Source organism: Aptenodytes patagonicus, chromosome 1 (genome assembly GCF_965638725.1).
Source record: "Aptenodytes patagonicus chromosome 1, bAptPat1.pri.cur, whole genome shotgun sequence".
Taxonomy (NCBI): Eukaryota; Metazoa; Chordata; class Aves; order Sphenisciformes; family Spheniscidae; genus Aptenodytes; species Aptenodytes patagonicus.
The window spans coordinates 193,645,499-193,670,317 of record NC_134949.1 but is presented as its reverse complement, the minus strand read 5'-3'; the positions used below and the strand labels follow the sequence as shown (position 1 = coordinate 193,670,317).

Below are 24,819 nucleotides of genomic sequence, written 5' to 3'. Positions count from 1 at the left end.
CAGTTGCCGTCTGGGGTTAAACCACGACACTTACTTTCATTTGCCAGCACCTTGTACAAAAAACCAAAATATGTTTGTGAAGAGGAAGGGGAACCTGGGTTAAGAGATCTTCCCCAGGGCCTGCCTTTAGCAGGTGGCAGCCCACATGAAGCAGGACAGCAAGCCTCCAGCCTTCTGGCCTACCTGAACACTTTCTTGGACAACTTAGGGGATGACTCATATTGTCAAGTGCCATGCATTTGATTTCTGGTAAGAGCCCAATTACTATCCAGGACAAAATGTCTGTGTTCTCCGCAGAAACCCGAAGTAAAGAATAAGCCCACACAGCTGCTCCAAGGCTGTGAGGCCCTTTGCTCTTTTAGCAATTCTTGAAGACATCTGGCAGAGGAGATGCTCTCTCCCACACCAGCCTGGAACACTCTGAAGCAAGAAATGTCAGCAACATCAAGAGTTGCCTTGCAGCTATGGCCCAGCAACGTCCTACAAGCTAGACATATTCCTTTGCCCACAGTGTACGGCTTTAAACAACATGGGTCAAAGAGGACTATAGCCTGCTCTGGCCTCCTGGGCAGTTTCCAAACCAAGACAGGGGCTGTGTGAGCAAGCACTCTTGATTAATGGCCCAGGCAGCTAAAAGGCAACTGGCATCTATCCCCCCCAACTGAGCCAGCTCCTTAAAAAATGTCCCGGAGACCAATTTTTCCCCTAAGAAAACAAAAAGGGAGACTGCACTGCCAACCTGGGATGGCTTCTGCGTATGTCTCAATAAATGCCGCATTGTCGTCTCAAGAAAGATTGGGATTAGACAGATCAGGGCTTGGCAGAAGGTGGGCAGAGGGCCTCTGTTTGACTTTGGCTATCTGTCTCCAAGATGTGACCATACTGGACTCTCCCACAGTGTTCCTGTATGCTCATAGACCAGGCTAGACCCATCATGGCCCAGAAGCAAGACAGTTCTGGCAGAGGTGCAAGGGACTTTGCACCAGCTTGTCCCTTTGCAACCTACTGCCATTGCATTCCAGAGTCTGCAGATCATCTCTGCTGCAGAGCATGTTAGGAGGGATGGCGGCAGGGAGAAACCGTTGATGCTGCCTTCATCGGGCAGCGCTAGGAGATACGCACTGTAGGATGTGGCAGCTCTGGGAGGTGTGCTGCTGGTGATGGGGTCCCATACAGCACCCCAGGGAGCACTGTGAACACCAGAGAGAGCCTGTGGCTCTCCATGTGGCATTTTATCTTGCTACTTTCCCAGCATGTGTGGGGTGTGCTGTAAGACCTGGACAGTCTGGACAGTCAGGAGACCTGGCCACAAAAGTATCCCTTCAGCAATGTGGTTTTAGTGCAGCTTGAGCAGCGGAGGACAAAAAGTGATAGGATCTGCATGTGTGGAGCTGAATTTCCCTAGCTCTGCTGCATAAAGCTTGAGTAACATTACTAGTTCTTTTTTTCTTGGGTTAGGAGCTGCCAAACATCTTTATTTTACTAGTGCTATTAAGGTTGCTGGTTTTCCCCAGCCCTGCAGATCCCATAGATACAATACCACAGGTCAGATGTGTTCACTGAAGGGATCTGCATTTTCGGTTAAGAGGATCATGTATTTGTCCTCTATTCATCAGGTAGGATTAGGAAGGCTGAAGTAAAAAAGTTTTCTGATTGAGCAGAACTGAAAGGCAGAATTGGAGTTGTGCAGGACCATTGCCTTAGGATTCATCTGAGGGTTAGTTTTTAGTTTCACTTTCATCTTTCTTCTTACACTCCTGCAAAATAGAAACCAGCAACCCTCCTAGAGGTATTCCCCTCTGTCATTGGCAAATTTGAAGTGCTGGGGTAAAAAATTGTCGGAAATACTGCTTTCAGCCAGACCTCACCGTGCTTATGCTGAAGCAGTCTATTCCATGACTGCACAAACTCTTGTTGACTGTTCTGTTAGTATAGATCAGCTTTGCTGTCACCTCATGACTCCAGTCTGTCTGGGTGCTGTGGTTCAGGTGATCAAACTGAACTTCAGCTGGAGGATGACTCAGAAACCAGTCCATGTATTTGCGTATCTTACAGCTGAGAGTCCAGGCAGGGGCGGGTCTTACAAGGAATTGAAACCAAGTTGTGAGAACTCAAAGTTTTGTGTCTTTCCCTAGCCTTAGCTGCAATACTCCTTTCTGACAAGGCAAGGTACTCCCAAAGCAATGTCTGGGGTTAGAGGATGGACGGAAGACAGAAGGTACAGGACGGCTGCTGCCTCCGGTACCCCGTTTTCCTCTCAGGGTTACCTCTGGGATGGCAACAGTAAGACAGAGGAGGCTGAAAACCGTCAGAAGCTGACAACATCTGAAGAGGAGCAAAGCGGCCAAGCATCAGTCTACCAACAACAGCAAGAGCAGCAGTAAGTAGCAAGGAGCCTGGCTGAGATGGTGGTGTGTGTAGCGGGTGCCTGTTCTCCACCTTACTCAAGGTGTGCACCTTTGAAGGCAGAAATACTTTATAGAGGGACTGGGCACACCAGCAGCTTGTCCTCATCCTTTCAGAGCCACCTGTGGTCAGCCTGAAGCCTACCTATGAATGACACTTCTTACATGGGACCTGAGTTGTTCTGGCTGGCTTCGTGATGGCATGGCTTACACCTCATGCAACAGCAGTAGCCGGTTCTGTACATTTGATATTGCCGTACGTAGTGTCGGTTTCTTGGCATCTTTTTTCAAAGTGAAACTTCAAATCTGGTTCTAGCTCCCTGTTTTCTATCTCCTAATATTTCATCTTGGAAAGTCTAAAAATACTTCCTTTGGCTTAAGAGATGGATATAGGCTGCATTCCAGCACTGATCTGAATGCAGTCCAGGACACAGAACAGCTTCTAGCAACTTCATGCTGACAAAAGTAAAGCCAAAGCTTCAGCCCTCAATTTTATTTTAGGCTTTATTGGGATCTATGCTCAGTCCATCTCTGATTTTCCAGTGGCAATTATACAAGATAGCTTGTATAAGCTCTAGCTTGCAGACATAATACAGAATAGAAATGGACAGTAGAGTGTATGTATTTTATGGACATGTGCTTAACACATTTATGCTTAGCTGACCAGAAGTAATTGTTTATAGTTTTTTTCCCCAAAAATGTGCTTTTTCTGAGCTGTTAGTAACAGTGCATGTAATGCTATTATTATTATGTGCTGAGTTTGCTTAGTTTGCCTTTTTTTTCCCCTCCTTTCCAAGTGCCGCTGACAGAAACTGAAGGCTGTTTCAGTTTCCTTTCCCATCTTTCTGGATGAAGAAGGTGGAGCCACGCTGTGGAAGAGGTGGCAGGCTGCTGATCACAAGCAGCAGTCAGCAGCTTTCCATCGTAACCCAGGAATGCTTGCCTGCTAGGTAGTAATGATGCAGGGACTTATTAAGAGCTGGGTAGCTTTGAAATCCGTCAGCGCTTTAATGACTGACTTTCAGGAGAGCAACCAACCGTTCCTGAGTTACAGTCTATGTTTATTTTCTGCCACTTCCAAACATGAAAGACCCTCTGTCTTGCCTGCCCTGACATTGGCATATATCCACAGTACAGTGCGAGCAGCCCTAGTTAGCTTACATATTTGTGCTACGTGCATTTTTTTGCCTTTTTTTTTGGGGGGGGGGTGGATAGTGGGAGTTTTCCCATTGGTATAACTGTCTTTGTCCAGATTTAGTCTGGGATACAAACTCCCTGGTATAGGTTAGGTAAATACTGAATCAGTTGGTTAGCCTGAGCTCCCCGCAGAATTTAAGGCTAGAGCAAATATATTCACACAGATTCTGACCGGACGATGGGATCCCCCCTAAAACTAGGTAAGCTTTTGGGGAAGAATAATTTAAAACCCTGTTCCCTTTTTCATCTTTATATGATGCTTGCAGAGAGAAAACTGTTGTGCATCTACTGCAAGGACTGTGTGTGCGCTTAGTATTTTTTGCTATGTGATACGAAAGATTCTTTCTGTGGCTTCATAAAACTGTAACAAAGAATTCATTCCTAAACCTGGAGTGTACGAATTGAAGTCTGCATTAGTATGTAGTTAGTGAGAAGAAGGAATGAGGGAAAGGCAGGTTCAAAGAGAAAGCACGTAATATGGGTGGGAAACAAATAAAAAAAGAAGTGAACAAGACTGGAGTTTGCTCCCTTCCCTCGAGGAGGGGGATGCTAGCAGTCAGTTTGAAGGAGATGAAGATGCTTAAACTGCAATTTCCTCAACTAATCCAGATTAAAGTGGTAGATGGTATCCAAAATACTGAAGCAGACAAGGGGAGATCTTTATTCTTAAAACAAAAATTAGCTAATTCATTCATTGTTATTATCTTTGTTCTGTTATCTCAAGTTATGTTTCAAGAACGATCTCAGATTAAAATATCATTTTAGCAGTGATAAAGCTGACTCAGCCTTTTAGCCATCAATCCTTTTGAACATGATCTTTAAAACTAAAATATTAGGACACCCTCAGAATAGTCCAGGTTTTCAGGCTCTAGGATAACCAAGGATTGAACAGAGCAGAGAGCTGAAGTCATAGGCTGTCAGTAGAAGAAAAAATGCACAGACTAGCATTAACCTACAAGGCTTTCAGGAATATGTGTAGCAGAGGGAACACGAGGGGCCCAAGTAGCATACCTCTGTGCCAAGGAGTGGCTCTATTCCAACTTGTGTGCTGCTTGCTATTTTCTGGAAACAGCCAGGATATGGTTTTGCTGCCAGCAAAGCAGGAATTGGAGTCTCTGTTGAAGCTTCTGTGCGCGTGTGTGTTGTTTCCATGCAAACTCTCAGTCTCAGGCTGTGCTTCAGAGCAATTGGGAGTGGGAAAACACCTTAGCAGCATCTTAGGGTGAGATCAGGTGGCCTTTCATATAGACTGGATACATGAAATATGTGTGGGTCATGGCATGTTGTAGTTTCATCCACTAGTTGGTATTCAAACGTGACTATTAAAAAGTACAAGGTGGGCAACTGGTATTAGAGGGTAATTTTTCTCTTGCTTTGGAAAAGCCCTTATATGATATGTGAGGCTGAGAAGTGATAATAAAATGGTCCTAATTGAGTTAAGAATACTGCTTGTTCAAATGCAAAATTGAAATGAAACTTTGCACATCCCCCTCCAGTTATATATAGGATGTGGTTACAGGCCATGGAGAAAAAATCACCAGGATGACAAGTGCTTGAAACTGCTTATAATAATAAGCTTGCATTTAAGTTACTTCACTTTGTCTGCTAGGTGCCATGAAATTAACTTGTAGAACGTGAATTCCCAAATTGCCCCTGTTCATGTCTATTCAGAAACAAAAGTCTGTACAGAAGAAAAGGTGGAGGAAAGTGGGGAAATTAGAGGCTGAACTAGATAGCTAGTGCCTGAAAAAGAAAATGCTGCCCCCAGTCAGCAGTCTGTCCTTGGCGCCTTTAAAGCTGGCAAGAATAATATTGGTTCTGGTAAAATCCATTAAAAAAATCAAATTCAAAATAATAAAATCTGAAGATGTATTGTAGCACAGCTGGTAACAGTCCCTCATCATTTTGTGTGAAAGGAGAGCAGAGTTACTAGAATGCTTGACTCGTGAAATTGTATTCTTTGACTGCCGGAGCCAAATCCATGAGGGCTTTCTTTCTTTCTTTTTTCAATCTTCATCCTGAATTAAAAGAAAAAAAATATGTCTATAGTGTTGTAAGACCTCTCAATCTTTTGCTAATAGAGTGTACTTAGCAGTTCTGAAAATTTTATTTTCTCTCACGATCTGAAATTTCTTTTTAAAAACACCTAATTAGTCTATGAAACTGGAGACGGATGCTTAGCAAAATGCTTGTTTTGCCCACTGCCCTGCCACTGGTGGGAGTGCTAGAAGGGTAATTTGAATTATGGACAATCTGTTTAGAGTTGAGCTCTGCATTTACTGCACAGGAGAAATCTCCCAACTCTCTATCTTTCAGGCTGATGGATTAATCTTTACAGCCCAGTGAGGCGGTTCAGAGATGCCCGGCTTCGATGTGGTCAGTAGCCATCCTTATCTCCAGCCAAGTGTTTGGTGGCTGAGTCCATGTAAGAGGATAACTGTGCAGTAAGATGTCTGTTGGTCTGGATGGTGGGGATTGCTGTGTTCCTCGTGTGTGTGGGGGGAAGGAAGTCCTTTTAACTACAGTATTAGAAGGCTTTCTTGGAAGAGCTTGGTTTGCACAAGCCCCAACGTGCTTGCTTGATGAGGGGCAGCAGTGGGACGACGAATAAGGAACATATGGGAGGATACTCTGTTTGGGCAGGGACAATAAAAGGACAACAAATACTGTGGTGCAGAGGAGGAGAAAACAGATTGTTGAAAAGAAAGTGGAGGAAGCAGAGATGAACATGCCACTAGTTTAGGTCTTAATCTTCATGTGATACAGAGTCTGACCTGCTTAGCTCTCAAGGCATGCTGGCAAGCCTGGCTTGCAACACACGGACACCTCTGCAGGGGGTAGCTTGGCTCAGCACTGGTGTTGCCAAGCCCAGTGCCTGGCCTGCCCACGTATGGATGCTCTGTGCTCCTCACGGCTAGTGATTACCAGGTCTCCAGCTGGCTCTGGCGTGCTCACTGCATCCCTGGCACTGTGCTGCGCTGAGGTAACTGAGCTGCTTTGGGACCTGGGGACAGCATAAACATGGCTGCATCTGACTTCATAGACTTTGTTGGGTCTGATGTTAGTCTACCACACTGCCACAGCGAATTCTCTCCCATTGGTGTAGTCTGCCCACCAGCATATGCTGACTAATGGCACGTTAGCGTTTTCAGGGAAGACGGAAAGCTGTGCTGTGAGCCGAGTTTGGGCTTAGAGCTATCCCTTGGCTCCCTGATTTGATCCATCACTGTGACAATTTCGTTGGAGCTTTAGAGGGTGGTTAAGATAGTCTTCCAGCACCGATGTGTTTACTGCAGCAAGCAGGGTGCTGGTTGAAGCACCTGCCGTTCTTTCCACTGTGCTATCGCATGCTGAGCCCGAAGCAAGCTGCTGAATTCAAGCCCCATATTAACTCTTGGAAATTCAGTTCTGAGTTTCAGTTTTACTCTTTGGACCAAATTTTAACTTCAGGAATTTCCCTATAAGCTTGTGGGTACCGGAGAATTGAGATTTGGGTGCCAACAGCAGAACCGCAAGTCTGTTGCTTTCCTGCTTGTTTCTGACTCATACCTTCTCCTGGGCCTCTCTCTGCTGCTGTTTTCCTTCTCACTCTTCCCCCATGCAAGTTCACTTCTGCAGGATTTAACTCTTTGTTTTAACCTGAGGCCTCACTAAGGCAAAAATGTTGGCCATTTTAATGAAAGCTTTAGCTAACCAGAAGGACCAGATACAGAAGTGGGTTACCCTGGCTTAATAAGCTTCCAGACATCAGCTGAACTGTGGTAATTGAGTGCACTCCTAGCCTGTGGCAAACACAGGACAAAATCCATGAACGCAGACTTTTGATGATGAACGTTTTCTGCTAATGCAGTTTATTTTCTGCCTCTTGTGTCAAGAGCACACACGCAGCTAGGATGAATCGGGCAGGGTATAATGTTAAGCCCCAGCAATTCACTTTTGTCTCTGAGCTGTGAACTGGTAAGATGCTGCTGCTGATAAAGATGGAAAGCCAGAGCCCCAAAGCTGCATGAAAGATTTGTGCGCCCTCCCAGAGCTCTGCTTATGGCACCACCGTGGCACAGAGCATATTGCTCGACTGAGGTTTAGGACTGTGGCTGTCAGTTATCGTTAGCATCTGGCTGTATGTGCATTGCGAAATAGGGATACCAACAGGACAGTTGTTGTCTGCTTGCTGGGATTTGGCATCTTGTAGCCCTCTGATTTGGCAGCTTCCATGGTGCTTGGCAGCATATGGCTGCTCCATCAGGCATGGGAGCCTTGGTGAAAATAATACTTTGTGGTGGCGTGGACTTGACTGCTCTTAAAACAATTCCTGATAATTGAATGCAAAGTTCAGCTTAGCGTATCTTTGGAGGAGATTCAACAACTGTCTTTGGCAGTTTGGTCCCTTTTCTCTTTTAAATTCAGTCTTAACATATTATTTAATGCAGTATTTCACCTATATATTCCCTTGAGTCCTTCCTCCAGAGTGAACCTGCCCAGGTCTTTTTCCCAAGTTTTAGTCATTTGTGTTGCTCTCCCACTACACTCTCCCTGGTTTCTGTCTCTTACAGAGAGCACATTGCCCAACAGAGCAAAATATTTAGCTTTCAGCTTTGTGGCATTCATGTACCGATGCACCCGCAGTATAAAACAGTGGAACTGGAAATAGTTTATAACAGCCATTACTTTTGTAACTCTTTAAACTATTTCACACTTCATTTGGAAAGCTCCCCAGTGGTAGATGGCTGGAGTGGGCTTGAGGAAAAACTGAAGGGCACAGCGCTGCAAAAGACATTATTGGTGAACAGCAGTTCTCATGTGGTTTTTCAATTTTAGAAATAAACTATTCTATACAAACCTGAAAGAAAGTGGAACAAGGGTTTCTATGGTCTGTACCCTGAAAGCATTGGAAAAGTGTCCTTGAGTGGTGCTAGTTAGATAAGTAGTTACACACAGGATTCAGAATGTAAGATTGCAGACATGGTGTTCTCTGTGTTGCTGATCACTCAAACTGTAAACTATCTTTGCAGATTTTCTGTGACTGCATTGCATGTATCTCCTGATTGAAATGTTTCTATACCTATTTATAGATAGTTATATAGGTGTTTATCTTCCCACTACTGTGGTATTTATGTCTATCTGTTTGAAATATCATATGAGGTTGCTCTCTGTTTTTATTTCAATACAGATACATTCTCTTATTGGGTTATAACTTTCTTACTCTCGTTAGTATCTGTTCAGTCTGTGTAATTACTCAATACATTCCCATTTTCTGTGGAGAAAATAAACCAAAAGAAGTCTCATCAAGATCAATACGATCTATAAAGGTAGAAGACAATTTGTTTCTTTTTTGAAGAGCTATAACCTGGGTAAGAAGTTCTCCCCCATTCCCCCAGTGACTTCTGTATTTTTATTTATAAAACAGCCTGTGTATGAACTTGAGAGAAATATGACCTTAATATCTGAAACAGCCAAGAAAAACTACTAAAAAAAATTCTTGAAACTGATAAACTGTACGGCAGCTTGTCAAAGGCAGTTTGGGATAAATTGTAAATGCTACTACTCAGTCAAATAAAGAAAAAGCTGAAAAACCATCACTGATGGGGAATGTTATGCCATAAGCAAAAGTTTGATTTATAAAACAGCCAAAAAGGACTGTTGTGGTTTAACCTCAGTCGGCAACTGAGCACCACACAGCCGCTCGCTCCCCTGCCCTGGTGGGATGGGGGAGAGAATTGGAAGAGCACAAGTGAGAAAAACTCGTGGGTTGAGATAAAAACAGTTTAATAATGGAAATAAAATAATAATAACAATAATAATAATGTAATAATAACAATAGTAATAATACACAAAGCAAGTGATGCACAGTGCAATTGCTCACCACCTGCCGACCGATTATAAATAAATTTATAGATTTATAAATCTTACCCCAAAGATAGGCTTAAGTCATATAACAATAAGAATCACTGTTAGGGAACCTGAAAAGTTAAATTCTTTATCATCTTTTCTGGTTGTGGATTTTGAAGTACTTTGTATATTGTTATAAAGTACAAAAAGTCTGCACATCACTGATAGCTTCAAATCTTCACATTTCCTTAATTGCTACCCAGGTAAGTAGGATAATTTGCTCCAGACTTATGGCTACTGTTGCAACTCAGAAACTGACTGGAATATTAAATTGACAGGCTGTAGAGGGTTTTAGAGGCTTTACTGGATCAGAGTTTTTTTCTGAACAAAGAAATGACATGCAATATCCTGCAAACTGGCAAAAACACAAGGTGAAAGCTGGTGGTGGATTTTTGCATTAACTTTCTTTCCTTCAAAAAAATCTCAAGAAAATGAGGGATGCTAGGTGTGGATTTTAATTTTAGCATTAGAACTGGTAGGGCAGATGGTGTCTCTCAGGCAACAGCTCATCTGGGTCCTCTCCTGCTGTGGGCTTGAAAAGCAAGGACCAGTTCGTACCCTGACTTTCACCCACCCCACAAGAAGTTTACCATGTGCTTGCTCTTCCGTCACCCTGATCCCAGTACCCAAAGCTACACTCTTACAGATCTATCTTTCCAGAGACCAAGGTGAACACTATAAAATTAGATAAACTCACTAATGCTCTTTTTTTATTAACTTGGACTAAAACAAAGTATAAGCACTAGGTAAAAAACAACCGAAAGTTGGTATCCTGTTCTCCCTTTCCCTCCCCCACTGGAGACTTGGCATCCTCATTTTATTTTAACTTTGCCTTTATTTCAATGACACGGAAACCAAATTGGCCTTTAAGAAAGCACTCTTTTAACCACAATGACTCTTACGCTGCTCTTCGGAAAACGGAACAGAGCTTTCCCTGGCGGTAAGTGTAGTGTCACCTTTCGGAAGCTGATTGATCTTTGCTGTACTTCACGTGCCATCCTTCTGAGCTCCTGGATAATGACCATGGTCAGATGTTAGAAGAGTGGCCCCCACCTGGCCTCCCAAACCCTGAGCCTTCCAGCCAAAAAGCAGAAGCAGATAAAGGAAATGATTCATGGCATAAGGGCTAGATTTGATATCGTGATTTCTCATACATGTGCAGACACGCAGGGGTCAATGCTTGCTTTTTAATTTGATTCCTAATTTAAAAAAAACAACCAACCAACCACTGTTTGAAGTCATCAAAGTACATCTGATGATATAAAAACTCTTCTGCCCTCTAGTGCTGTGAAGCAGTGGGATTTCTTGAGATGCACGAATGTTTTTTGAGGAGAAAAATATGTAGCCTTGCAACTCACAATTCCAGCCATTTTTTTCACTGACAAAGGGAAGGGAGTGTAAAAGGTACTTAATAATTTTTGTGTATGAACTTGAGAGAAATATGACCTTAATATCTGAAACAGCTAAGAAAAACTACTAAAAAAAATTCTTGAAACTGATAAACTGTACGACAGCTTGTCAAAGGCAGTTTGGGATAAATTGTAAATGCTACTACTCAGTCAAATAAAGAAAAAGCTGAAAAACCATCACTGATGGGGAATGTTATGCCATTAGCAAGATGGGTTGTCAAAACTTCTTTTAAGTAACTGTTGCAGTTGTGCCACAAATGCCGGAGGGGCATTGATGCTCTCTTAGCTTATGCCCTTGAGGGTCTGGGGTTCGGTGGAGAGGTGAAGAACAGTCTCACAGGCACCAGACTATGCTGGCAGGAAGGGAAAAGATCATATTAAATGGCACCATTAAAGCTCGCAGCTCTGTCTTTACTAGTTTAATCTCATAAATTAATCCACATCCTCCTAGAATAAGTCTTCAAAGAGAAAGAGGTAATTGGATATAAATACTTTCCTTCCCAACCCCTGAATTACAGTGATACGGCAGCAGGCAGCTTTTTGCACTTTGATCTCTTTGCGTGATTTTCATTCCCCTTTTTAGCCTTAGTCTTGGGCCTCATTCTCTCATTGCTTTTCCACAGCCAACTGTGATCTCTCTGCTTCCTAGCTTGTCCTCTAGGCACCCCCTGTGGCCTTTTCTTCTTTTAAGAGGCTCAGCCTTCATCCCTCATTATTCTTTGTTTTCTGCTCTTCTCCTTGGGCCTTCCCCACGATGAAGTCAGATGAAATATTTGTGCCCATGTGTGCAGATAAAACCCTGCCAAATGCTGCGGAGAGATGTGAGCTTACTCTGATACGTGGAGCCAACTGCTGCTTAGTGCATTTCTGGTAAACCTGCACCCCCATGGCTTAACTTCTGCTGAGCGGGAGCAGTGTAGACTCGCACCCACACAATACACCGTGTTGATAAAGCCCTTTGTTTTCTCCAAGTGGAACTGGCATGTTTTCATCACTCTTTTGATCACCTCAAGTCTCTAATACACTCTGAACCCTGTCCTGCCTCTTTGCTGTCACGTTAGATTGATAGATCCTTGAGACAGCAACTGCATTTTGAATTAAGTCTAGCAAAACAGGGCCTTTGTCCTGATTCAATGAGTCACACCTTAGGCATGACAGCAAGATATGTATGCCCAAGGAATTCCTGGTGCCTGACAAACACAAGGCTGACAAGGAAACTGAGGCTCGGGCTGAGAGCAAGTCACCTGGGTCCATCACAAACACTATGATTTTGTGCGCTCCTTGGACAACTTTTGGTCAGACTGCCTAAATCTAAGAGGTGCTTGGTGCCCTTGAGGTATGGGGTGGGACTGCCAGCCCCAGTGCTCTTCCCAGTAAACCATGGTCTTCCTCTGTGTTTGAACAAGCTGTGGAAGTAGTTGTCTACCACGTGGAACTGTTTGATTCAAGGAAGTGATTTGATTTGATTTGAAATGGCTGAGATTTGAGGTCAGCAGTCTAGAGTGAGACTTAAATAAGAAAAGTGAAGATTATGCTAAAAGTGTCTGAAAATGTTATCCTTGGTATTTGCAGCCAATTCCAAATATAACAAGTATTTCTAGAGTATTTACCAAAAAATCCTGAAGAGCTGAATCAAATACCGGTTTTGATATGTAGTTGTTTGCTACAACAGCAGAAAACTGACCTTGCTGATGAAGGAAACCCCTTCCAGTCCTGTTTTTCTGTAGACAGGAAAAATAAGAGAGTGTTCTCTTTCATTTTAGTGTCAACCCATATGTCTTGATAACTCCAAACAAAACCAGAAGAAACCAGTTGCAGCAAAGTAAGTTGAGTTGTCTAATATGGTAATACATTATTTCTACTTGAATAAGTTTAGGGGTTTGTGCGCTTTATCGCCCTTGCAACTTTTATCCTAATTTTTACAATGCTTTTATATGTGCAATTGTGGCAGTAAAGTCAGTGCTGTGAGCATTCTCCATCATTGTGTGGGCTTTTCTTAAGATTAACTTCTCATCTGGCTAAACTTCATGCGGAATAAGTCTTGTTCAGGAAAAGGTTTTCAGTAATTTCAGTGCTGGAGCTATTCTAGCTGGCTTCTACAAGACTCAGCTGGAATTAGCTCTATCCCACTTCTACAGGATTGAATTCAGATTAGAGAACCCAACTTTGAACGCTCTCTGGGTTAGGGGAAGGAAGAAGAAAAATGTAAGTAAGAAATATTTTTGAAAGTACTCTCATGTGGAGACTAAAGCAACTAGAACCACTGTTGGTTCTTGAATCTCCGTTTAAGGATTGTAGGTGGATCTTTTAATGAAGATGGGAAAGATCATTTTAGATGGAAAATATCTTCACTTCTGCTTGGCTTCAAGTCTTGCTGGTGAAAGTAGCTAAGCAGGAACACCCTGAGCCTCTACCAGAAATATTAGGCATGTATTAAAAAGCTTTCATTGCCGAAAGTTACAGCAAAAGAGCCATGAAATAAATTCTGTATGCAGAGGTGACCAAGCACTGCAGTCCTGCACTCCTGGCTGTTTATTTGTGCAAGATATGAAAGCTGAAGGAGTGTCAGTCAGCACTCCTCATGTTTTGAGCCCTCAAGGAAACAGTGCAATAAAAACATTTCTTCTCAAACATTGTGAGTTTGGCTGAAATGCTTCACCAGCAGGGTGCTGTAGGGTTGGGTTACCTTTGGTTGCGAGAAAGAAAATGGACTTCTGAACCAAACCATAATCTTCTGGAAGGAGGAATAAAAGCAGATCATCTTAGAGCTGACTCTGACGCGAACACCAAAGGTGCTGCTACTCTAAAAAAGACCTGCTTTCACTTTGTGCCACCAGCATGCAAAGTCTGAAGCATGCCAAGTACTTCTGCCTTGGATGCTGGCAGAAATAGGGCCTCACCGAATCCAGTCTCTACCTAAGTGCTTGTTTTAAAGGTGAAATAACAAGCTGGTATCTCTCTTGGGCCTCTTTAGAGACTTGCCCAGGAACTGGCTTTATCGTGTTAGAGGAGAGCTGGTGTTAGCATCTGTTAGCCATAGCCTACCATTAGAAAAAATGGTTCATGTTGGGTTTAGTAAGAGTCAATTGAGCTCTTAGAGCAACTGAGGTACTACTCTAAAACACAGCTCCTCTTTCCATAGGCTTTGTGTGCCTTCCTATTGAAAGGAATGTTGGTTTTTTTTTCTCTGTCAGTTGATTTGAGAGAGCAGTTTAATCAGCCAGCCACCCTAGAGCATATGGCTGGTGCCCCTGGCTGTATTGACTAGACTTCCACTGACTACACTGGGAGCTTGCCACCCATCTCACATGTGGACACCTATGTGGAAGTGTCTTAAACTGAAGCTGAATCATGCATTCCTCCTGTTTTTATTTAGGAAGCATGTGGTTAGGAGGGAAAATTACTTATTCTTCATTTCCCTGCTGGGGAGCGTTACACCACAAGCATTTCCCTACATGCAGCAATAACATCTTAATTGTAACAACTTCTGCTTTACCTGTAGGAGTAAATACTGTGGCATTTACCTAGAGGTTCCCAGGGGTTAAAAAGAAGTCTATTAGCAGTCCCTTAGCTGTTTTTTGTTTTGCTTTTGGGGTTGAGTCTGAGGGTTTACTCACCATACAGTCTCATGTTAGGCAAAATGTTTGCCTTGTCAGCTGATCATTGCAGTGACTGTGTAACCTCCTGGGGGTTATCTGCACCTCTTGAGAACAAGTTTGTCTGTTCCTGGATGGGTCTTCAGGGTTGCATACAATTAACGATACCGCCTGCTTTTTAGTACTGCCTCTAACGTCCATATGTTTGTTTCTTTTTGTACCTGCTCAGTTGCTAAGAAAGAGCTAGATGACCTGGAGCAGTGGAAGGAAGAGCACAGGCCAGGGCCAATTAAGTTGGTTCCACAGAGACTGGGTAAGACATGTAAATCAACTATTATGAATTGCAAAATTTTACTTTCCAGGACATACGACATTTTTCACTTTTTCTCACATGCTACTTATTAAAGAGATTCAGTGTCAATAAGGGCTTACATGAGCCTACTGTATGTGCTCTGTGCTTCTTGATGGTCATGGCAATGAAGAAGTTTCTGAAACAAAACAGCATAGATTGTCACTCAAGAAATCTGTCGAGATCAGTGTAGAAAATCTATACTAACATTTGGGAAGAAGAGGTGGATTATCCCTCCTGCTGGCAACATCATCTGTGGTTGATGTCTATAAGGGGAAGCACACTTGGCATTAGCGTGCAGATGGACAGCGTGTGTTGGAGACCCTCCATTTACCCATAAGAAAACTCCTCTGTGTTAGGGGCCGGTACATATGCTTTCCTGATGGCTGGCTCCTGAAGAGGCAGAAGTGATCCCTGCAGCTTCAGGCATTTGCAGGCTAAATGTGCATGAGTCTCTGTATTAACAATTTTATAAAAATAACAACAGAGATAAGTAAATGAAAAACAAGATAAAAAGCTACAGGAACTTAGGTCACGCTGAATTGAACTGATGTATTTGATAAGATAGCCAACTTTTTTCCTAGACAAGTGAGAGGAACTGTAGTGCATCTCTTAAATTGTAACCACTATAAAGCACTTAATTTAGTGCTATTTGGGAGTTAATTTAAAAAAAATTGAAAAGACCAAAAAAACCCCCAATACACCTCCAGTCTTGTACAGAGAATAGGGCTGCAGGTTGTGCTGAAGCAGGAGGAAGGTTATTAGAAGTGCTTTTCAAGTACCAGTCTTCAGACCTATCTTGTTTTAGTATCTCTCTTTAATGTCTTTGGCACAAAAAGTAGGAGAGAGCTGATGAAACTTGCTGACAAGACAAAATTTGAAAGCATCATCCATATAGAACATGATGAGGATACTGTGCAGCAAAAATGGGATGACCTTGAGGAACTGTACTAATAGAAATGGGACAAAATTCATTCTGACAAAGTGAATGATTATCATGATGCCTTTATTAGTTTTGTGAAACTAGAGCTCCTCTTCCTTCTTTTGGCTGTTGTAGGAGAATTTGGGGTACACAGTGCAGGCTATTGTCTGCTTGACCTGGAAACTAAGTTCTTTCTTTGCCGTGCTATACAAGATAAGTTTGGGGTGGTTTACTGTGTATAAAAATAGATACCAGGTGGGAGATGGAGGAATTTGAACTGGCCTCAACCAAGATTTGTTTCTGGGGTCAAGGTGATACTGGTCCCACATGTTTGTTTTGCCCTGCAGCCTGAGTCCCAGTTGTTTGCCGTGGTGAGCCTACCTTTGCAAGTTGGCGTAATGCCCTGTGTTCCTATCATCATGTAGCCAGACATGCTCTTTGTGATTTCATACATACTAGCTGCTTCTTGCCTGTGTGTAGTTCCTAGAAGACATGCTTCTGTCCCAAGAGGACCACAAAGCTTTTTGCTGAAGAAAGTGAAATCTGAAAACAGAAAGTTGGTGTGTGGTGTCTATGCAGAATGTGCGCAGGCTGGCTGCGTGACTGGGAACATGGTGGCAAACCCACAGTGACTAAGAGTGTGGGGAGTCTTAACTTCTTCTGGCCCCACTGCATTTAAAAACTTTTCTTGGGAAAGAAGCAAATTAAAGAGAAAAAAAAAAGAAGCAAGAAAAAGCTGAAAGAATTCAAGGAGGTTATATGAGCTCTTCAGTCACTGTCTAGCTGCCACTTAGAAAGACCCCTGGAGACTGAGGCACGTGCACTATGTTCAGTGCCTCTGAAAAGAGGTAAGGTGCAAAGATTATTAGATCTTATCATTCCCACAGGAACAAATTTGGAACAGAAGAGAGCTCAAGGGAAGAGAAAAAAATATAAGTGGCATCTCTAATTTCACAACTGTAGGTACTCATTAAGGTAAAAAAGTATCCTATGTTATTTTCTCAGAGTGATTTTAAGACACTACACATCTAGTCCAAATCACCAGGGAATTCTTAAAGTTGAAGTTTCTTAACACTCATGCTTTCCATAGGGAAATAAGTATTCTGGATTTCAGCTCTGTAATATTTGACTGGCAAACTTTCAGGTACCATAGAGGGATGAGAGCAATGAAGGATGCAAGTTCCACCCTCCTCCATAAGCAATGAGTGGAGCAACAAATCATGCCTGATAAATGCAATGGCCTCTTTTTCAATCATATTATAAAAAGCCAGTCACAACATACTTTGACTTCAGTGAAACATTTAACACATTACAGCCAAGCCAACTTGAATGAATTAAACCTGGCTGAAAGGCTATAGGCAATGGCTAATAAAGATCAGTAAAATACTTGCTTAGAGCCAACGTCCAGCAGTTCATGCAGAAATGAACAGTGAACACGAGTGTTAAAAGTTGCTAATAAAAGGCTAGAAAGAAAGAAAGATCAAGCATCCAAAAGGTTTCAAAACTTGTTTAGTAGCAATTTTATTTCCTAGACCTGAGGAGGAGACACTCTACAATGCCAGCTGTATGCTTACTGCTACTGTAAGCTTGTTGCTTGTATACTGTATGGCCAGTCTTTCTCGCGAGCTTAATCTTATGGAGTTATCTGTGTGCATAGGAATGTTTACTCACTTAGGGAACTGATCTCCCATTCACTGAACCTCACAAAAGCACCTAAAGATTAGTTACCTTCCGTTAGTAAGTGGAGAAAGCTACTTTTAGTGAAGGGTGATCCTTCCTGAAAGATCTAGTATAGCTGTCTTACATTTCAGGCACCTCAGGTAGCACAGATTAGTCCAGCTGTTTCTGTAGAATTAACAGTTAGATAGTGGGGAAAATCAGTAGGTGAAAATACAGCCCTCATCCTCAAAATGGGGTGGGGGCTGCTGTTGTTTTTTCTGTTGTTTTTTGCAACAACCAAGGGAATGAATTACTGGCTTTCCCAAAGCAAGAAAATACTTTGGAAAATAGTGGAGCAGAATAATAGAATCAAACCCACTCCCTCCATCCCTTAAGACCTATTACCACTTTCTCTGTGTGTTGGGGTTTTTTTGTTTGTTTTGTTTGTGGGTTTGTTTTTTTTTTTTAATTGAAGGCTGAACATTATGGCCAGAGGTAGAGATGTTCTCAAGAGAGAGCCTGTGCCTTTGGAAAGGGCACCTTCTGCTACCTGGATATGAATATGAGGTCTGTGGGAAAAGGCTTTGATTTCTGTTTCAGAAAGGGGATTCTTCCTTGAGCCCCAAGCCATTACTTAGAAGATATTCAAATGATAGCATCCCACTAGAGCTGGCAGAGACTCCAAGCTCCTAAATTTGATAAAAGAGAAACTTTTTGGCAATAAAATTTCTGACTCTGTATGTGTGTGTGAGATAAACTGAGCAAAGGTGGGGAGAGCTGGATCTTAAAATGAAGACTCATCTGCAAAGTGTGACTGATTTTCTGAAAATGGAATAATTCCTCAGTGAACTGATCATATTGCTGGTAGAGTGGGTGATACCGTGGATGCTCTGTAAATAACAAGCTAGCGCTTTTGACGGGTGGATAAAATGATCAAAAAGGTCTCCTGTCTGTTCTCTTTAACGTCAGACAGCTACTGTAATTATGAAAAATTTCCTGTGTATACATACATCCAATCTGTTATATTGCTCTGTTCTGAAATGACTGGCATTTGAACTTAAAATGCTCATGGAAAATGCAATTTATTCTTTTTTTTTAAGGTGGAAAGGAATCAGAGGCTCAAGCAAGGCAAAAACAGCAAATGATGCTCATGCAATCTAAATACCAGCAAAAGGTCAGGAAGAATAAATTTGTTTATTTTAAGAACTCAGAAAAAAAAAAGCTTTTCATGAAGTGTTTCGTATGGCTATGAAATGAACTCACAGCTGCTTGACAAAGGAAAGTCATGAAACCTGAAGGATGCAGCAGAAAACTAGAAACAAACGTTCTGCAGCAAAGAAAATGAGAAATCTGGCTATAAATATGTAGCAACCCATATCACAGATCATATCTAAAATGATAACCAGTACAGTTGTAAAGCCACTTATATGCCTCGCTGTATCTCCCGGCAGGCTGCCTACACTTCGACTAGTTGATCAATGTACCACCCCATCCAGTGCTTATGTAGAAATGTTGTTCCTGTTATAAAAGGTATAAATGCTTGTAAGTTATCAATCAGCTGTGTGATTCCTTGCATGGATGCCCATTTATCAGTCCTAGATTTCTCAGTCTTTGTAAAGCCAATATTGGAGTAGTTGCTGCATAGCCTGCTTTATTCAGTGCCTCATTTTAAGAAAAAACTCTGGAAACTTTCCTCAAACACAATTTAGGTTTGAAAGATGTGTAATATGGGAGTCAAGTCAAGTTACCTTATGTGTTCTTTGTACACATACACATGTAAAATAATTTTCTATGTTTATGTCATACAGCACAAGAGAGAAGAATATGTAAAAGCAAAAAAGGCAGCTGAAGAAGCTGAAATCCTGAAAAAGAAAGCAATTCAGAGAGAAAAGGTAAACATGGTTACTGCAGAGTTGGAGACATAACAAAGTTCATGTCTTAACGCTTCATTTTGCTGAACTACATGGAACAGGCTAATTAAATTAAATGGTAGCCCTGGATTGCATCAAAGAGTTAGGAAATCCAGTCCTCCTTCTCTTTGTAGCTGACTGAAGGATGCCTGACGTGGTGTTCTTTCGGGCTTGAGCGTTCCTTTGGCTCTTCAGAAACTCCGGCCTTTCAGTTGCATCCATCCTGAAGACTCAGCAGAAAGGGAGAACACAAGGGTCAGGATTAATGTTGTGTATACAGGTTATATAGTCCACTTTGGCATGAGCTCTCTCTGTAAGATCAGATTGTGGCAGGTGGCACAAAGACCTTATAGAAATCCATAATTGCCTGCTATACACATGAGAAGAATACAAGAAAATCCAGCCTGTCATGGTGGAAAAGGCATCCAAATCTTGAAAAGGTCAGTGTAGTCTATCTGCATTGTGCTGAGCGCACCCTGAAATTCAGATGCCGCTCCAGCCCCTCTGGGGCTTGCACACCCAGGTGTATTGCTAATATGTAAGATCACTTTTCCTTCTAATATTCACCATATATTGACACCAATGATAGCTCACTTTCAAATCTTCGGTTTTATTTTGTGTTTGTTTGTTTTTTTCTGGTTATTCTCACAAAGCATCTTCTCATCCTGTGTGCTGCATAAACCTTTGTAAAAGTTCATTCACGTCTCCTTGGTGGAAACCAAGTAGCACTCGCTTGAGAATGTAATGTGGAATTTAAATGAAAAAGGAAAAGAGGGGGAGCATGATACTGATGTGCACAGTAGTAATGAGAGAAAGGGAGATTTCAGGTTTGCAAGTTTTGTCTCCACAACAGTAAAAATGATCTTCTATGCAGAAGCTGGATGCTGAGAATTAACTAAAAAATCATCACTACTGGATGGCGTACAAGGGCATGCATAAACAAAAATAGCCTTAATTGCCTCTAGGTAAGGGTTAGTCTGTTCCCAGTCTTTCAGTGGTTAGTGTTACTCTTTGGGGATAAGCCCATACACAATAGCTCACAGGCACAATAAATATTATCATGTGAAAATGTCATTAACAGTTACCAGCTCATGTGTAGCTCCAGAAGCAGTGATGATAGCAATGGTAGAAAGGGGATTAATTATATTTTATTCACCTATTAAATATATGTTGTTTGCCTGTGGGCATTGGACAAGAAAAATGTTGCAAGACTGCTCTAATTTATAGTTACACCTAGAAAATGTATTGATGTATCAGTTTTGTTTTCATGCTCTTTAATTTTCTTACCTTCACTCCCATGGATTATAAAATCTTTATAGATGTTGGAGATAGTAAAACTGTAGCTATCAGTTTCTTCTAAAGGAGGATGCAACATCATGGCAAACATCTTTGCCAAAAAGACTGTTTAATTTGAATAAATAAACATATACCCACAAAGCAAACAAACAAAACAGAGAAGCATGAAAGGGAACTCTTTGAATTTTTTTATTCGGGTTGTCTTCCATAATAGTGGTTGAGCTGATGAAGATTTCTGCTTGGAAGATGTTTATATACTAAAAATTCAATTCTGTGTTTAAGAAAAGCATGCTGGAAAGCCACTAAAAGGTGTCAATTTGGCTAACTCGCCCTGTCTGCAGATGAAAGGCTCCCAAGAGCTGAGGATGACAGGAAAGGAATCCTAAAGAACTAGTACTGTACGACCAACGTTGGGCCCTGGTTACCGCAGGAGAGGAACTTTTTCTTTGAAGTGATAGATTTGTAGACAACTGCACCTGCAGGGCATCGGCTGAGAGCATGTCTTTCTGCAAATTCACAAACCTTCTTTTCTTGCTGGCCAGTCCTTCTTTTGCTCAAGGTTATTATTCATTCAATAAAAAACAAATTGTCTGACAGTCTGAACGGAGATAATGGCTAGCCATCTTTATCAGCAGGGGCCCTGAAACTTTCACAGCTGGGGAGCTACTTTGCCAACAAACACGAATGGTGAAGCCCTACAGACTAATGCGCAATAACTAGAACGGGTGCTGGTACTCAGCTCAGTTCTTCCTTGGTTGTAAGGACGACCTACGGTAAGCCAGTGCTGCTTATGAACATTGGATCTGTTTATGTTACTGCTTTAATGGTGGTTTTGCAGAGAAAAGCAGTATCCGCTCTCCCGTTATCTTTGTGACCAAGAGAGAACTGGGTGTCTGCCAAAGCAGTATCCAAATGTGGAAGGTCTGCCTTACCATCTGTACAAGTCCACCTGCCTGTTGCTGTCATTCTTTAATTAACCATGAGGTTAGGTGCTGGAATACCAACGCTCTTGACATCTACCTTGTCTCCCTCCAGCTCTCAGAGAGAAGAAGGGTGGATCCTTCCCCCTCATTCCATGTTCCACAGGACCAGTTTGTGTGAACTGGTACTCGAGTCTCCGTGTGTAGCAGTGAATGGGATTTGGGATCCTGTGCACTCTATATCAGGCAGCTTGTCCTGGGACTGCTTTGATTTGTTCATGGGATAACCCTGGCCTGCATGAGTTTGGATTTTCTTCTAAGCTAGGGATTGCTGAGTGCTCACTGAAATAATTTTGGAGAAACTTTGTAATGTTAGCAGGGGAGTCCCTATTTCTGTATTTGTCCCTAGTGCTGAGATGTGTGTCTGATCTGCAGAAAGTGTGGGAGTACATGGGAAGTAGCATTATTATTATTTGCTCATTAGTAGCAGGCATCTGCAGTTGAGTGTCTTTTGTGCAGCCCTTCACATCACAGATTTTGACCAGACCGCACCATAACTTCCTTTGTGTCTTTTGGGTGAAAGGACTGTCAGAGTTCCCAAGAAAATAAACAAGTGGTTGATATTTGGCTTCTTGTTTTTTAAGCTTTCTGCATTTGTGCTGTACACAAAATAGCATAACTTCAGTGCTCTGGATATTTCTGTTTCCTGTCATTCAATCTCTGTTCCTTTTACCCTGCCTTTAGCCTTTCCTTGTATATTCTAAATCTTGACTAAATATTAAAAGATTCAAAAGATCTGAAGTTAAAAGGCTCAGTGTAATTCTACTGTGTGCAACTGTCTTTTGCTCTTACATTACATAGTAACAGTCCTGCCATCTTTAGAAACTGTCCTATTTAGAATAAGCTGTAATTTCATTTTATTCTTTATCAAATCGTGTGCTCTTTAATTTGACTGTGTTAATCAGCATGAATGGCCTTTTTCAGGAATTTGTTAAAACCAGGCACTTTACAGACCTTCTGCTAATGCTTTTCAACATGTTTACCTTCAATATCACAGCTGTTCCACTCTTGGCTTTGTTTTTGAAGACTGTGCCAAATGTGAAGTGCTTTGGCAATGTCTATTGATAGATTGTCATTAGTTAGAGAATGTCCCAGTCCCGTTGCCTGTCATTTGTACGTGTCCTAAGCAGGGGTGCCAGGGTAAACCTCCAGAGTAGAAAATAGTCACACCAGCCACAAGTAAATAATTTCAATATGCTGGAGTTTTCTTCAGGCATCCTTCTGGTGGTAGAATAGCTGTAGGATATTTCCTTCTTTTTTATCTAGTGGGAGATGGGGGTGATATTGAAGGATTGTATTTATCAAAGTTAGTATCACTGTGTTGTTCTAGCTAGGAGCTAGACCGCAGCACCTCCGGTGAGCTTTGGATTTGAACTTTCAGGAGCCTTGCGATATCATGGTGGATTCCATGTCAAATGCTTTTTCAGAGGTGAAGGCGTCAGCTTGCAGTGTTGAGCAGTGGTGGGGAAAAGCCTGGGAGCTGTTACTGGTGTCTTGAGGGTATCAACATCACCTTTGACAATAATAGATGCCATCACATTTCCTTTCTTCCTCTTTCCTTTCTTTCCCTGTAAATTGTTAAGCTGCACAGATGGGTGGGAGTCTTTTGCCTAAAAAATCATCTGTCTCTGGGTGGAGGGGTTAGGAGCAAACCAGATATCCCTTGAACACTATCAAAATTTACCTATACTGTGGGGTGATATTCCTTACTTTAGTTTGATTATTTTTTTAATTGCAGCAGTACTTCATACATTCTACCACTGTCTCAGCATGTCGAATGACTGAGCAACGGGACATCTTATTCAGAGATTGGTCTTCCTCCTTTTGTTTATTTTCCCATTGCCTTTTTCCAAATAACAACTTCTAAGTCATTTGCCTTCTAACAATTTATATTGTTGCACAACATAGTGGCTCTTTTCCTATCTGCAGACATCTGACAGGATTTTTTTTCTTAATCCAATACATCCCGAAGAGCAATTTGCACTTGTTTTGCAAATCTCTTCCAGACAGTCATTCTTTATCCAATTAAAAAATACCCACCCTGAAATCACTGAAGGCAAAGTAATTGAGTAACTGCCAGTAGAATTGTAATTTTTCTGAAATGTTATTGATTGCACGACAGGAAGAAAATGATGGAGGTGGGGGTTACAGCCTTGTTCTTAACACCACTTTCTGCCTTACACAGACACCACCCCTCTGTTCCACCTGGCCTTGCACAATACCTCCACCCAGGTACAGTGTCCTCTCCCTGATTTGAGGCTCTGACCAAATGGCCATTCCCACCTACAGCTCCCTTCTCAACTCTGCAAGGTATTGTCTGGAATTTCCAGGGCACTTCGTTTAGAGCAATGTCTGGTTGCTGGGTTACCAAACAATTACTTTTCTTCATTTTGAGGGTGGGCGATTAGCAGAGTGACAGTCCGAGGGTGCCATTTGCTCAACATGCTAGTCGTCGTGAACCTCGTGTGGGAGCTCTTGTTGGAGCATCCCCTCACCAATTGCAGTGTGGGAGCTTGTGCTCAAAATATAGCAGGGCTGAAATCCTGGTTTGGCACTTCTGGTGTGCGCTTTTAATACACTGAACTGCCTTTTGACTGCTCTTCTCACTGGACCTACCTACAGCCTGCGTGTCAAAAAAAAAATTTGGCTGGCCTCCTTTTGACTGGAATTTAGCTTGAGCTACATATTGCTGTTGCAGCAAGTTCTCTAGTTTCTGCTTTATTTTAACGTTTTATTCTACTTGAATTTGGGGGGTGGGGCAGCTTAGATGACCCTTCCACTGGAAATTATGTGCAATTTTATATTAAAGGACTTAATCACTTGTGTGGTATCCAGATTTCCAGAGGAGTTTTACGTGTCAAGGATTTGGTTGACTCTTGCGCTGGGCATGGTATCTGAGGCAGAGTAACACTGGTTAAGTACAAATGTCTCCCACTTTCATCCATCTTAGCATGTATTCAACTGGCCAGTAACTAATGCTCCTGAAGGCCACAGGTCTCTGTGCAGAGCTACATTGGTTGAGTCACCAACCCTGGAAGTATTTAAAAGACGTGTAGGCGAGGCGCTTAGGGACATGGTTTAGTGGACATGGTGGTGTTGGGTTGATGGTTGGACTCGATGATCTTAGAGGTCTTTTCCACCCTTAATGATTAATGATTCTATGTACTCGTATCACTGCGCTTTCAGTGCTACAAGACTATCATCTGC

At 42.1% G+C, this 24,819-nt stretch overlaps 1 protein-coding gene across 1 annotated transcript in view; it reads left to right on the top strand.

The window, feature by feature from the left end:
- The first annotated feature begins 2,152 nt into the window (after positions 1 to 2,152).
- The window catches only part of EPSTI1 (epithelial stromal interaction 1), a 48,368-nt gene continuing 25,701 nt past the window's right edge, over positions 2,153 to 24,819 (top strand). Inside the window, exons 1-5 of the mRNA XM_076338582.1 lie at positions 2,153 to 2,380; positions 12,664 to 12,722; positions 14,726 to 14,809; positions 18,527 to 18,600; positions 19,235 to 19,318. Coding sequence (XP_076194697.1) covers positions 2,184 to 2,380; positions 12,664 to 12,722; positions 14,726 to 14,809; positions 18,527 to 18,600; positions 19,235 to 19,318 — 498 coding nt within the window. The 5' untranslated portion in view covers positions 2,153 to 2,183. The remainder of the gene's footprint in view (positions 2,381 to 12,663; positions 12,723 to 14,725; positions 14,810 to 18,526; positions 18,601 to 19,234; positions 19,319 to 24,819) is intronic.